The sequence below is a fragment of the Scyliorhinus canicula genome, chromosome 9 (assembly GCF_902713615.1).
Source record: "Scyliorhinus canicula chromosome 9, sScyCan1.1, whole genome shotgun sequence".
Taxonomy (NCBI): Eukaryota; Metazoa; Chordata; class Chondrichthyes; order Carcharhiniformes; family Scyliorhinidae; genus Scyliorhinus; species Scyliorhinus canicula.
The window spans coordinates 132,880,166-132,894,818 of record NC_052154.1 but is presented as its reverse complement, the minus strand read 5'-3'; the positions used below and the strand labels follow the sequence as shown (position 1 = coordinate 132,894,818).

Sequence of the window (14,653 nt, the reverse complement as noted above, 5' to 3'; positions counted from 1 at the left end):
TTCCTCCCCCAATCACTTGCCGAACATCTCCGAAAAGTACTTTGTCGGCCTCCGGCCCTCCAGCCTCTCAGACAGTCCTACAATCTGCAAATTCTGCCAGCCTGACCACTTTGGCTCTCAGCCCTTTATTCCTCTCCTCCACCTTTCGCAGCTCCTCTCCTATCGAGGTGAGCTGGTAGCTGTGCTGTGAAAATGCCTGCTCCACACCCTTCGACACCTCCTTGCTTTCGCACTGCCGTCGACGTCTTTCCAAGAGTCTCCTTTATCGGGGCCAGCATATTGTTCAGCAGCTGCAAGAGCATTCCCATCAACTCCTTTCCACGCTGCTCAAAATGCTTGGCAAATTGCTGCTCAAACTCCATCGCCATCCCCTCGGCCAGTGTGTCCACCGTAATGGGTGCAGCCCCACCTGGCAAGTTTGCTCCAGCCATCTTTCCTCCCACAGAACTCTGCACCAATACCCGAGCTCTCAGGCGCACTAGCGCTTGTTCCTTTTTGTGCCGTATTCTTCCGTTGGATTTTCAACTAAAACTGGATAAAAAGGGCCAAAAAACTAAAGCTCGAGCGGGTGCCATCCAATGTCGATGTCCCTTACATGTTGCCACTGAAAGGCCGGCCTGGTGCTTTATTATTAAATTTGTTTTTTGCTTTCCCAGGAGTTTATGCAGTTGCTAGTGGGTGAGCACCTTTGGGGGTCATAAAGCTGAGTTTTTCTGTGGGACTGGGTCAATGGGCCACCATTTTCCATCATTTTTGTATCATGTCATGTGCGAATACCTTTCAGAAATGGATGTTTAAGCAATGTACCTTTAAGAAATGGATGTTTAAGCAATGTACCTTTCAGAAATGGATGTTTAAGCAATGTACCTTTCAGAAATGGATGTTTAAGCAATGTACCTTTCAGAAATGGATGTTTAAGCAATGTACCTTTCAGAAATGGATGTTTAAGCAATGTACCTTTAAGAAATGAGGCAACTCATATTACTGAAGTGATGTCAGAGGGTGGGGGTAGTTGAGTTGAGCTCACTTCTGCTTTTAGTTTCAGTTTGAGAGAGCAGCTGAAAAGTGCTTGGCTGCTTTGCTGAGAGCTGCATGAAGAAAACAAGCTTGGGTGTGTCTGTGTTTGCAGTGAGCTGGATTCTGCTGTGATCTTTGCCATGAAAGACTATCTCTGAATAATTTGGGTGATTTAAACTCATAATAGTAATGTCTTTAACCTGATGTGTTTCTGTTTAAAGGTGTTAAGTCTTTTGGAGGTTTCAAGGAACATTTTGAGGGATTATTTAGTGTTGTATTATTTTCGAAGTTATCTTTGAAGTAAGAGGTGTTAAGGGATCCAATGTTTATTTAAAAAGGTTAAGTTGAATTCATGGAATAAACATTATTTTGTGATTAAAAACCCACGTGTCCATAATTGTAATACCACACCTGGAGACCAAGCCGTGTGCTTCAAAAGCAACAATACATTAAAGGGAGAGGTTGGTTGAACTCCATGATACATTTTTGGGTTCTGAAAATGCCGCTCCCATAACAATAAGTGTCATGAGACATTTCTCGAAGGCAATTAAGGACAATCAGCAAATGCTGGTCTTGTCAGGAACACTGACATCCCATGAAGGAATTTGTCATAATGTACATCTACGTATATAATGGAGTGCAGACAGGCAGTGATTGACACACAGGATGACCAGTAAGCACACAGAACAGTGCAGCCAATCACCAGACAGGACACTGCCACTATAAAGCCAGAGGGCACTAGGTTTCCCGCTCTCTCTGTACCCAGCAACTGAGACAGTCAGAGTTTGTGAGCTAGCCAGTGCAAACACCATGCGGTAGCTAGTATGTCTGGTCAGGTTAGTACATAGGTCTCCAGTCAAGTCGGTATAGTGTCAATCCGCAGTTGAACATGTATAGTAGTTAAAACGTTAAATAAAATTGTGTTGCATCTTATCAAGTGTTGGAGGTCTGTCTCTCGCTACACTGCATCAAGTGCAGTCCGCATCGACCCAGCCTGCCTAACACATCATGGTACCAGTGAGGGATACTGAAAATTGACGGACCTACCTTGAGTGAATCAGCGTTGATCAGCAAACAGCAATCCGGTGACATGGAAAACGTCCGCTCTCCTCCGCAGCTCCGCATCGCCGGCAACCTCGGTGCAAATTGGAAGATCTTCAAACAAATGTTCCAACTATATATCAAAGCCACCGACCTCCAGGCTGCATCGGATGCCAGGAAGGTCGTACTATTCCTCTCCACAGCCGGGGACCATGCCATCCACATCTACAACTCCCTCACATTCGCTGAAGGCGAAGACAAGACGTAATTTAAAACAGTCCTGCTGAAGTTCGATAGCCACTGCGACATTGAGGTGAATGAGAGCTTTGAACGGTACATTTTCCAGCAGAGGCTTCAGGGTAAGGATGAACCTTTTCAGTCCTTTTTGACCCATCTCTGCATCCTCGCGCAGTCATGTAACTATGACACGACTACTGATTCCATGATCCGGGATCAGATCATTTTCGGGTCCACTCCGATTCCCTTCACCAGCAGCTCCTGAAAGTCAAGCAGCTCACCCTCACCATAGCCATCGAAACGTGTGTTGTCCATGAACATGCTAACAATCGGTACTCCCACATCAGGGCGGCAGAGAATGCAAAGCTCGCCTCCCACGAGACGGAACGGGTGCAGGCTATCGCACAAATGCAGGGCCTAAGTATCGACAAGAGTGGCCATTTCACGTGCTTTTCCCGGGCTCCAGCGCATGCGCGAGACAGACGACCAGACTGTGCAGATGTGTACGTCATTCAACCACACTGCGCTTGCGCGATGGCACAAGAAACGCGCTGACGTTGGCGTCATGACGTGTCCGAATTGTGGTTCCGCCCATTTAAAGCGGCAATGTCTGGCAAAATCACGACAGTGTCTACAGTGTAGCAAGCTTGGCCACTAAGCAGTCCTTTGCAGATCTGCTCCACTGCCCAGCAGCCAGCAAACCCAGCCACGGCGCAGAAGCGTCCGTTCAATACAGCAAGGCATGCCAGATTCTGACCCCGACAGCCCAACAGATCCTGATGCTGAGTGCCTCAAATCACCATACCGGCTGGGCACCATTATGAAGCATGCGCTACCTTTCTCCAAGATAGTGAAGCACCTCCCGATCCTCAGCGTTGATCCCGACGACAAAGTGGTGTGTTGTCCTCACAGTTAACAAGGCTTGCATCCGGTTGAAACTAGACACAGGCACATTGGCGAACCTCATCTCGAAATCCGATCTCGACACCATCCGCGTCAGACCAAGTATTCTTCCACCGGCCTGCCAGCTCCTTGACTACAATGGCAGTGCCATAGCTGCCAGTGGCTCATGCCAACTCGGAGTCCAAGAAGTCAATGAAAGCGACACTGCGGTTTGAGAGCGTAGGACCTGACAGAGCATCCCTGCTCGGTGCTCGGGCCTGCAAACTCCTGAACCTGGTTCAGCGAGTCCACACCATGTCATCCTCACAGGCGACGGCCTCACCTGATGAAAACTTCCAGGCTCAAATTGATGACATCATAGCGCAGTACCACAGCATGTTCGACGGTATGGACACACTCCCATAACGATACAAAATCCTGCTCAAACCGAACGCCACACCTGTAATTCACGCACCACGTCGGGTGCCGGCACCCCTCAAGGATCGCCTCAAGCAGCAATTACAGGACCTCCAGGACCAGGGCATCATATCAAAGGTCACAGAACCCACGGACTGGGTTAGCTCCATGGTCTGCGTCAAGAAGCCGTCAGGGGAACTTCGGATCTGCATCGACCCCAAGGATCTAAACCCCAACATCATGCGGGAGCATTACCCAATACCAAAACGAGAAGAGTTGACCAGCGAGATGGCTCATGCCAAATTCTTTACGAAGCTGGACGCCTCCAAGGGGTTCTGGAGGAGGAGTCATCCCGTTGGAGGAGCACCGCCCCAATACCATCCTGGCTCGCGTCAGTGGATATCTTGGTCTCCTTGGTAGGGTCGAAGAATGTCAGAACCGGGGCTGTGGTGAGCTTTGCCCTCAGCTCACGTCATTCTTTTTCATGAGCGGGCAGCCACTGGAATTCCATCGACTTTTTGACGAGATGACGGAGGGCTGTGGTGTGGGACGCCATATTGGGAAGGAACTTCCCGAGGAAGTTGACCATCCCTAGAAAGCGGAGGACCGCTTTCTTGTCCTCTGGGGTATTCATGGCGTTGATCGCCGAAACCTTGTCAGCATCTGGCTGCACGCCTTGCTGCGAGATGTGGTCACCAAGGAATTTGATGTCTGATTGACCGAGCGAGCACTTGGCCCTGTTGAACTGGAGACCATGTTCATGGATTCTGTGGAATACCTGCTTGAGGCGAGCTATGTGTTCTTGGGGAGTTGTGGACCAGATTATGACATCGTCAACATACACTCGCACCCCCTCGATACCGTCCACCATCTGTTCCATGATGCAATGAAATACCTCTGAGGCAGAGATGATGACAAAAGGCATCCGGTTGTAGCAGTAGTGACCGAACGGAGTATTGAATGTGCACAGTTTGCGACTGGATGCGTCCAGCTGTATTTAACTCGGGCATTAGTTGAAATGCAATATTTTAAAATGGGGGAAAAGCAGCCAGGATCCCAACTCCTGAACCTGCTGGAAAATGGACACGTGGTTATCAGTTGAGGGCAGGAATACAGCTCAGCTCCGATACCCTGAATGATGGGAAAACTTCATATAACTGCCCAACATGATCCACACCTGAAGAATGATCATTCTGGTGAAGTTTTCATTATGAATTAGTGCCTCACTAAGTTGATTAGTTCCCACAAGGGGAGGAATTATACACAAAGGGCGGTTTGCCTGATTGAGATCATAGCTTACAACTTCTGATTGAGATGGTGTTTTGTTCCTCAGATCTGGTCAGCAGACAGGATCTTAAGGCACTGGCTAAGGCGACAGGTTGCGCTACTCAGATGCGGCCAGTAACTTGCTCCAATTCCTGCTTACTGAACAAATATCGGAACATCACCGGTATCTGCAACAACAGGTACTGCACCAGCAGAAAGAACAATTATGTCAATGGTGTTGTCAGACTTATCTGTTGCCAGGATAGTCCCTCAGTCAAGTGGCACAATTGGCAGCTTCTTTTTGAGTTGATGAACTCAGGTGAAAGTCAATGATACAGGATACAAAGAACAACAGAACAAAGATCAAAGTAAAGTACAGCACAGGAACAGGCCGGTCTTCAATGTTCCGGGGTTCATATCCCTCTATTCCCACCATATTCATCTTTTTGTCAAGACGTCCCATAAATGTCACTTTTGTACCTGCTTCCACCACCTCCACTGGCAGCGAGTTCCAAGCACTCATTACCATCTATGTGAAAGATTTCCCTCGCACATCTCCTCCAAACTTTGCCCCTCACACCTTAAACCTATGTCCCCTAGTAATTGGCTCTTCCACCCTGGGGAAAAGCTTCTGATTATCCACTCTGTCTATGCCCTTAATACTCTTGTAGACTTCTATCAGGTCGCCCCTCAACCTTCGTTGTTCCAGTGAGAACAAACCAAGTTTATCCAACCTCTCCTCAGAGCTAATGCCCTCCATACCAGGCAACATCCTGGTAAACCTCTTCTGTACCCTCCCCAAAGCCTCCACACCCTTCTGGTAATGTGGCGACCAGGATGAACACTATATTCCAAGGGTGGCCTAACTGTGGTACAGCTGCTTTTCCCCCATTTTAAAATGTTGCATTTCAACTAATGCCCGAGTTTAGATCAGCTAAATGACTTGCCAATTTTTATACTCAATGCCCAGCCGATGAAGGCAAACCGTAGGCCTTCCTATCTACCTTCTCCACTGCGTTGCCACTTTCAGTGACCTGTGGACCTGTATACCCAGATCCCTCTGCCTCTCAGTACTCATAAGGGTTCTGACATTTATTGTATATTTCCCACCTGTATTAGACCTTCCAAAATGCAGTACCTCATATTTGTCCGTTTTAAACTCCATCTGCCATCTCTCTGCCCAAGTCTCCAAACGATCTGTATCCTGCTGTATCCTCTGACAGTCCTCATCACTATCTGCAATTCCACAAACCTTTGTGTTGTCTGCAAACTTGCTAATCAGACCAGTTACATTTTCCTCAAGATCATTTATACATACTACAAACAGCAAAGGTGCCAGCACTTATCCCTGCGGACACTAGTCATAGCCTACCATTCAGAAAAGCACCCTTCCACTACTACCCTCTGTCTTCTACAATTGAGCCAGTTCTGTATCCATCTTGCCAGCTCACTTCTGATTCCGTGTGACTTCACCTTCTGTACCAGTCTGCAATGAGGGACCTTGTCAAAGGCCTTACTGAAGTCCATGTAGGCAACATCCACTGCCCTACCTGCATCAATCATCTTCGTCACTTCCTCTCAAAACTCAATCAAGTTAGTGAGACATGATATCTCCATCACAAAACCATGCTGCCTATTGCTAATATGTCCATTGCCTTCCAAATGGGAGTAAATCTTGTCTCAAATAATCCTCTCCAAGATCTTGGGCAGTCTACCCAGCACAGAAATTGAAATTCCCGAGAGGGACAATGAACCATAGTGCCCATATTATTTGAACAAGGAATAACGTTCAGGTGGATAGCTCTTAGCAGATCAGGGCTAGCCTCTGCCTCTGTTGATCCTCTGAGAAGACCTCCAGCAGCACAGTCTCATGAATACTTTCTTCACCACAGTTCACAGCACCCAGTGTATTGGGTGTGCAGATGTTCACTGATTTTCTGTCACATGCTCACTGCCAGTGGAAGCTTGCAGAGTCTGGCTGTGGTGTGGAGATCTGTTCTTGACCTGGAGCATATCTTATTGACCTTAACAGATATGATTAATGTGAAAGCATAGCTTCCGCTATACTGGGATTTCACAATATCTCTTATAATGTGCTGGTTAATAAGTATAAGTATGTCCCCATCAATAGATGTTCTCCCGTTTACTTTGCAAATGTAGCTTGTTCCCTGAGATCTTTGGGGACAACCTGCGTTACATTTCTTCAAATATCTGTGCACCACAACTAAATAACAATTCATTGTATTTTCTTTGACTCGAGGCAGAAACCCTGGTTGGGGGCATCAAACACCCCATTTGCTCGATGGATAGATGCAGAATACGAAGATGGGTTCTCAATGCCGAGAGGATGGAACGAAAGCAAGGAATATAATGGGTTCCCTTTACCACCGGTATGTAGTGGGGCATGCTGAGGTGAGGTGGGTGTATAGAGATGATCATGCCATCATGAAAACGAAAGCTTTTGAGATTAATGATTGTATTTGTTATTTCCAGGTTAGAAAAGTGACGACTGAAATCCTGCACACCCGCAACGAGAACATTTCTCTCGACAGCATGTATGCCCACATTTTGGTGGAATGGGGGCAGTGGATTGACCACGATATCGACATGACACCACAAAGTGCCAGTTCCTCTTCCTTTAACGACAGCAGTGACTGTTCATTATCATGTCACAACAGAGGCCCGTGCTTCCCAATAAAGGCAAGTATCTGTCCTGAATCATCCATGTATGCTTTGATACGATATTTGAACTCTTGTTTACTGTCTGATTAAACCTGAATATTTCACAGATCCCTGATGATGACCCCCGTGCAGGTAAAGGCAAGATGTGCATGCCGTTCTTCCGTTCTGCACCAACCTGTGGAATCTCCACAGAGACTCTCCAACCCAGGCAACAAATGAATAGCATCACTTCCTTTGTGGATGCCAGCATGATTTACGGGAGCACAGACTCCCTAGCACGGAAACTGAGGAACCTAACCAATGATCTCGGGTATCTGGCCATTAACCAGGAGTACTCTGATGATGGCCTAGCCTACCTACCCTTCATGAGAAAGAAACTTCAAAACCCTTGTGCGCTGACCAGAAACCAATCCCTTACCGCAAACACGTCAGACATTCCATGTTTTCTGGCAGGTAAATCCACAAGGCACAGGTGCCACAAATTTATCATTGTAATGTGAAAGAGAAAGGGACCGAGATTAGAGATAGGTCACGGGGGGGGGGGGGGGGGGGGGGGTACTCAATGGCAGTATTTTGCAACCTAGAGGACCTGAGTCTCCAGCATTAATAATACAAATTATTCAATGTTTATTTTAGAAAGAAAATAGAGGTTTTATTAAGCAGGAATTCAACATATAAATGTCTATAAAACAGGGTAGTAATGTCTCCTGCCCAATGATTTCTGCAGAAGTATTTTCAAGATTCTTTGCCCTATTCGGACGCTTGATTCCTGAATTCCCAACAGCTCTCGATGTTCCGTCTCAAGTTTCTTCCAAAATTGTTTCTTTCTGTTATCTCATGCCAATCTTCTTAAAAGTTCCTTAAAAAGATACCTTTAAGGAACTACTCTTTGCCCTTTTTTACTGCGCAGTGTAACTTCTCATCTTTCTTCTGAACAACATAATCTACTTTCAAAGTTTTATCTTGATCATTAATCGTCCATATGGCTCTTCTGTCTCATCCTTTTGGATTCAAGAACTTTGTTTTATGCCATCCACCGGATTCCTTCAGGCTTGTGTCCCTTGGACTTTCAGTCCAATGATTCATAGCTATCTCGTCCCTTAACACTATCGTCTTCCCATGTGTTTCCAGATCTGCAAAGTGTCATGCGTAAGGAGTGACAGCTCCTCATTTTGAATTCAGTGCTGATTTGGTACCTTCACTTTGAAAATATATTTAAATATGCTATGTCATGGTTGTTGATTGTGGACCTATCTGTTAATCTCTGATGTTTTTGGTATAATTGTCATTACAAAATTGCAGTTTCACTTTCTTCCTTTAATACTTACCTGGGTACAATTGCCATTGCATCAAATTGATGTTCTGGCTGCAGCCACTAGTTTGCTGGAGATCCCACTTCTCTGCCGTCTCGATGGTAAGATTTTGATAGACTGCTATCGGATTAAACTGACGCTGGAATGCTACCTCCTGATCACAGGAGTACTGATCATGGCCTCCTAAGTCCAATATATGTTGGTTACCCCTTACTTCCCAATGTTTTTGACAATCAAGCAGCAACTTGCTGAGCCATTTCCAGTGTCCCCTGGATGGCCACCAGACTTCCACACTACAGAGTACCCCTTGCTCTTGATACTGTGACCTCCTCACTAGTGACAGGTTCCCAGTGACTATTTTTGTCCTGATATTGTCCTTAGATCCACCTCCAACTAATGCTCCATCAGGCTGCACTTGTCCCAAGTTACTCTTGCACTCTGACCTCTAACAAGCTACTCAAAAATTTGATTCTGCAATTACTCATACACATTTTATTTACGATTGTATAGTTCCACCTTTAGAATGTTTCTTGATTTAAACCACAGACCATCAGTCCGGTGAATAAGACAATAACCTAATGGATTAGTAGCTGATAGCAATGCGTAGAAGTGTGCCTTAGAGCTCCAAACACCTTCGCTCATTTCCCAGTCTGTGCCATGTTGTCTGATCAGATTTGGAGTGTCTGTTGTGGTGCTACAATCAGCGTCACTGCCCAAAGGCATTGAGGAAACAAAAAATCAGCCCTGTGCTTATCAGTGATCTCCATTGGGAAATTCTTGGACTGCGTTGACTTCCCAGTGAAAGTTCATTGAAAGGTATCCCAGCAGTTCCGGTTTGAATTTTCACACTCACATCGGGTGCACAGAGTCGGGGAATTCCCAGCTCCGTGAACTCAAGAGTGATCAACTCAAAAGTTGAAAGAGTGGTCTGAAAGTTCAGATTTGGGTCTCCAGCACTATTTTCACAAAGGCAGAGAGACTCGGCTTCTGCGTGTAAATTCAGGCCTCGCTCTCTATGCACAAGAAAGGCACCAGAGTGCTCCTTTACGCCAGCAAAGCAGCAATGTCTTCTGGAAACAGGAAGAGAAGATTAGCATACATTGAATGGGAGATGTTGAAATCGCAGCTCACAGCACAACACCATTACATGAGGCGTGACTCAATGGTAGAGACCAGCAGTTCCATCAGGCTAGGCCTGAACAGTCTGGAGTTGGAACCAATTCTTTGTAATTTAAAAAAAAAATTTAGAGTCCCCAATTATTTCTTTTCACAATTAAGAGGCAATTTAGCATGGTCAATCCACCTAGCCTGCACATCCTTTTGGGTTGTGTGGGTAAGACCCACGCAGACACGGGGAGAATGTGCAAATCCAACGCAGACAGTAACCTGGGGTCGGGACCGGGACCGAACCCGGGTCCTCAGTGTCGTAGGCAGCAGTGCCAACCACTTCGCCACCATGCCACCCAAACTCTTTTTAAATTTAACAACTTCTACAAACACCCCACTGTGAGAATTTAGTGTCCCTGCTGGAGAGAATAGCATAGTATTAACCAAAGTGTCCTTCAGCCCATAGATCTGAAAAAAAAAACCCAAACAATTTATACCTTTAAATAATGCAAAATGTTATACTGTACACTCATATTTCAGTGACCTTTAAGGCCAGTTTTTTTTCAGCAGGCCCATTCAAATTTGACAGCAACAGAATTGGCATTCTGCAGCAAGACTGCCACGTTTCTGTAGTACTCGAGAATTTTAACGCTATCTGAATTTTTTTTGTGTACTTCTGTTACACAGGAGATTCCCGAGCAAACGAACATTTAGGGTTGCAGGTACTGCACATAATCTTCTTACGAGAGCACAATCGATTAGCATCGCGACTGCACCAGCTGAATCCGCACTGGGGTGGGGAGACCTTGTACCAGGAAGCACGGAAAATTCTTGGAGCCTACCAGCAGGTAAGGAAGAGGACTTCTATTGGCAATATAGGGATATCTTTACATGTTCAAGAGATTTCTTTACCTCTTTACTCAGATACTTGTAGACCGTGTAGCAATTCTGCTTGAGATTGGGGCTAAATGACTTTCTTCAATGCTTGCGTCTAAGCTGCTCTTTAGCCAGCTGTCCCAGATATCCGAGAGGTGCCTCAGTGAAATTTCTTTCTCCAATGATGAATATAATATACTTGTAGGTAATGATCATGACAAGACTGCATTGTAAATTAGCTTTCGAATTGACTAACCACAGTTTCTGTACTAATGAATGGAATTACATCTATCAATTTATAAAAATTGTGTAAATTTACCTGATATGAAATAACATTAGTTCCATTTACCTAACACCCAGCTTGACATCTTGCATAGAAGCATAACTGCCAGCACTCTGGTTTTGTGATGGGGCAGGATGTGTACACTACAAGAGGCAGTCGTTGCTTTCTGCCGCCAGAATAAAATAGTAAGAAGTCTTACAACACCAGGTTAAAGTCCAACAGGTTTGTTACAAACACTAGCTTTCGGAGCACTGCTCCTTCCTTAGGTGAATGAAGAGGTATGTTCCAGAAACATATATATAGACAAAGTCAAAGATGCCAGACAATGCTTAGAATGCGAGCATTTGCTGTTAATCAGGTCTTTACAGATCCAGAGATAGGGCTGATGCACGATCAGTGACTACTAAGGCGAGGTTGTAGTCCAACTGAAGGCTTTAATAAGCTAGATGTTTCCCCCAGCAGCTCAGGTACAGAAAGGAAGCTGCTGGGGCGGCACGGGCTCTTATCCCCCGCCTTGCAGGGCGGAGCTACCATACAGGCTCAACCAATGGAAAGCATACATTATCTACCAATGGTGTTCCAGCATTACTAGGTACCGTAATACCTCGACACAGACTACCACAAGGGGCAACCCCAGGTTAAAGAGGTGTGAATTGCCTCAAGATAGGACAGTTGGTAGGATTTTGCAAGCCCAGGCCAGATGGTGGGAGATGAATGTAATGCGACATGAATCCCAGGTCCCATTTGAGGCCGTACTCATGTGTGCGGAACTTGGCTATAAGTTACTGCTCGGCGGTTCTGCGTTGGCGCACGTCCTGAAGGCCGCCTTGGAGAATGCTTACCCGGAGATCAGAGGCTGAATGCCCTTGACTGCTGAAGTGTTCCCTGACTGGAAGGGAACATTCCTGCCTGGTGATTATCGCATTACATTCATCCCCCACCATCTGGCCTGGGTTTGCGAAATCCTACCAACTGTCCTGGCTTGAGACAATTCACACTTCTTTAACCTGGGGTTACCCCTATCTCTGGATCTGTAAAGACTTGATTACCTGCAAATGCTCGCATTCTAAGCATTGTCTGGCATCTTTGAATTTGTCTATATATATGTTTGTGGAACATACCTCTTCATTCACCTGAGGAAGGAGCAGTGTTCCGAAAGCTAGTGTTTGAAACAAACATGTTGGACGTTAACGTGGTGTAGTAAGACTTCTTACTGTGCTCACCCCAGACCAACGCCGGCATATCCACATCATGGCCAGAAAAAAAGATACAGGAAAAACCTAGCAGGTCTGGCAACATCTGTAGGGAGAGAAAACCGAGATAATGTTTCGAGTCCATTTGACTTTTCATGAGAATTAGAGGGAGAGGGAGAGTGTGTTAGATATTAAACTGTAGTCGTGAGAGATTACAACAAAATGTAGCAACCTCAAGAACACAAGTCAGATGACCTGGTGTGGGAGAGGTGCGGACGGAATAGGTTTTTGTCTTGAGGCAACACATGTACGGCATTTTTTTTTAAAAAAGATTAATGACGGAGGAGCAAGGTCACAGTATAAAAGTTACATTTTCTGTGAGCTTGGATGGGGTTTCAGGCATATATCAAATGGAGCCATGACAGGAGCAGTTCCTGATAAATACGTAGCATTTATGACCTCCTGGACGTGGGACATCCCGGCGATGGCAGAGTAACTTGCTGCCCAGGCAGCTTGTTGGGTTTGGTTCATGTCAAAGTTGATGTAGTTCTCTGCCCGGGCATATAGGGCATCCGTAACCTATTGAATGCACCTGTGGGCTGTGGCCTGCGAGATGCCGTTCAGGTCCCCACTTGAGTCCTGGAATGATCCCTGTCGTGTTATGTACTCTGGGATAACACAGGCTGCAACTGGATGCAGCTTTAACCAAAAGATACTCCAGACTTTGAAGTTAGTTCCATCTGATTTCTTGAACCAGTAGCACAGTTAGCACAATTCTCTATGAGTTTGGCCCTCTGCTGACGTAAGTGTGGTTACTCTGTCTCACTGAATCAGACTAGCTCTTAGCCACGTGCTGGAGGTGTGATACTGTACATACACCCTGACTCACTCTGTAGATGTTCATCAGTGAAAAGAGGCGGAGTGTGAGTGCCTCGTGCCTTTTATAGTGAGATGCCACCCCTGTGTGTCCTGCCTGCTCATTGGTCATGTCCTGTTCTCTGTGTTCATTAGCTGCCTGTCTGTGGCTGTCTATATGTCATTATCTGCATGTCTGCATATAATGACAATCCCAAGGCATAAAAGTTCAGGGCAGCAGTGACAACCACTGGGAGTGAGTGTCCTCCCTCTCCAAGTGGCACCAAGTCCACGAGGACATGGCACAGATGTCGCATCGCTCCTTGTTGAGGTGGAGCCTCCTGCGGTACTCGCTGTCCGTCATCTGTTCAAATGACTATGACACCTGTACACCATGGACTGTCATGTGACCACCCTCTGGGTCCCTCCCTGGACTGGTGGGCGGCCAGGTCCTCAGGGTGTGGGGCGGGGTCCGGCATACAGGCCACCGCCTTGAGCATCTGCAGACACTGCTGCTGCTGCTGTCTCCGGATTCTGGTCGTCTGGCCTAGCAGCAGCACCACTGGGGCAACATCTGCGTTCAATATCCTTGCCAGAGCGTTCAATATCTGTAAGGGATTCAGAGAGGGTGTTAGACTTTTTTATATATCTTTGATTTATTCATCTACAAGGTACAGGTCAGGCTTGCGATGGAATGCTCTCCACTTGCCTCGATGAGTGCAGCTCCAGCAACATAAGAGGCTTGGCACCATCCTGGAACAAAGCATACCCATCCACCACCTTAAACATTCACTCCCTCCACCACCGAGGTACAGTGGCAGCAGTGTGTACCATAGAGACATAGAAAATAGGAGCAGGAGGAGGCCATTCGGCCCTTTGAGCCCGCTCCACCATTCATTATGATTGTGGCTGATCATCCAACTCAATAGCCTGATCCTGCCACCATGTCCTTTGATCCTCTTCAGCCCAAATGCTATATAGCTGCTTCTTGAAAACATGCAGGGCTGTATTCTCTGTCGGTGGGATCCTCCGTTTCAGCGGCAGTGCACTCACAGAGCGAATTTCCTGAAGGAGAGGGTGCCCACAGTGGGAAACTCCATTGGCTGGCAGGCAGGACGGAGTGTCCCGCTGCCGGCGAGGATACGGCACGCCGGAAAACAGGTGCGGCGGGACAGAGAATCCCACCCACAATCTTTTGCCCTCACCTGTTTTCTGTGGTATCGAATTCCACAAGGTGACATGAATGGAATGACGTGCTGCTGACACCTTGTACTGAACATTTGCTGTCTTCCCAGAAACTCCTCTCATCTGCTTCAAACTAGAAAGATTCGTACAACAACATTTCATTCAGTCTAAAATCAAGTAAGCTATTTAGTTGATACAAAACATGTTTCTGTTACCTATCAGCAAAGAGTACAGCAAATAAAAAATAATTGTTTCAAGATTGTGCAAGATCTGTAGAGGGAGCCTGGATCTATACACGC

General features: G+C 46.4%; 1 protein-coding gene across 1 annotated transcript in view; it reads left to right on the top strand.

Annotated features, from left to right (window-relative positions):
- The window catches only part of LOC119971714 (eosinophil peroxidase-like), a 110,321-nt gene that overhangs the window by 54,811 nt on the left and 40,857 nt on the right, over nucleotides 1–14,653 (top strand). The window contains exons 5-9 of the mRNA XM_038807646.1: nucleotides 4,928–5,060; nucleotides 7,121–7,250; nucleotides 7,354–7,560; nucleotides 7,650–7,995; nucleotides 10,650–10,810. Of these exons, the coding sequence (XP_038663574.1) occupies nucleotides 4,928–5,060; nucleotides 7,121–7,250; nucleotides 7,354–7,560; nucleotides 7,650–7,995; nucleotides 10,650–10,810 (977 nt within the window). The remainder of the gene's footprint in view (nucleotides 1–4,927; nucleotides 5,061–7,120; nucleotides 7,251–7,353; nucleotides 7,561–7,649; nucleotides 7,996–10,649; nucleotides 10,811–14,653) is intronic.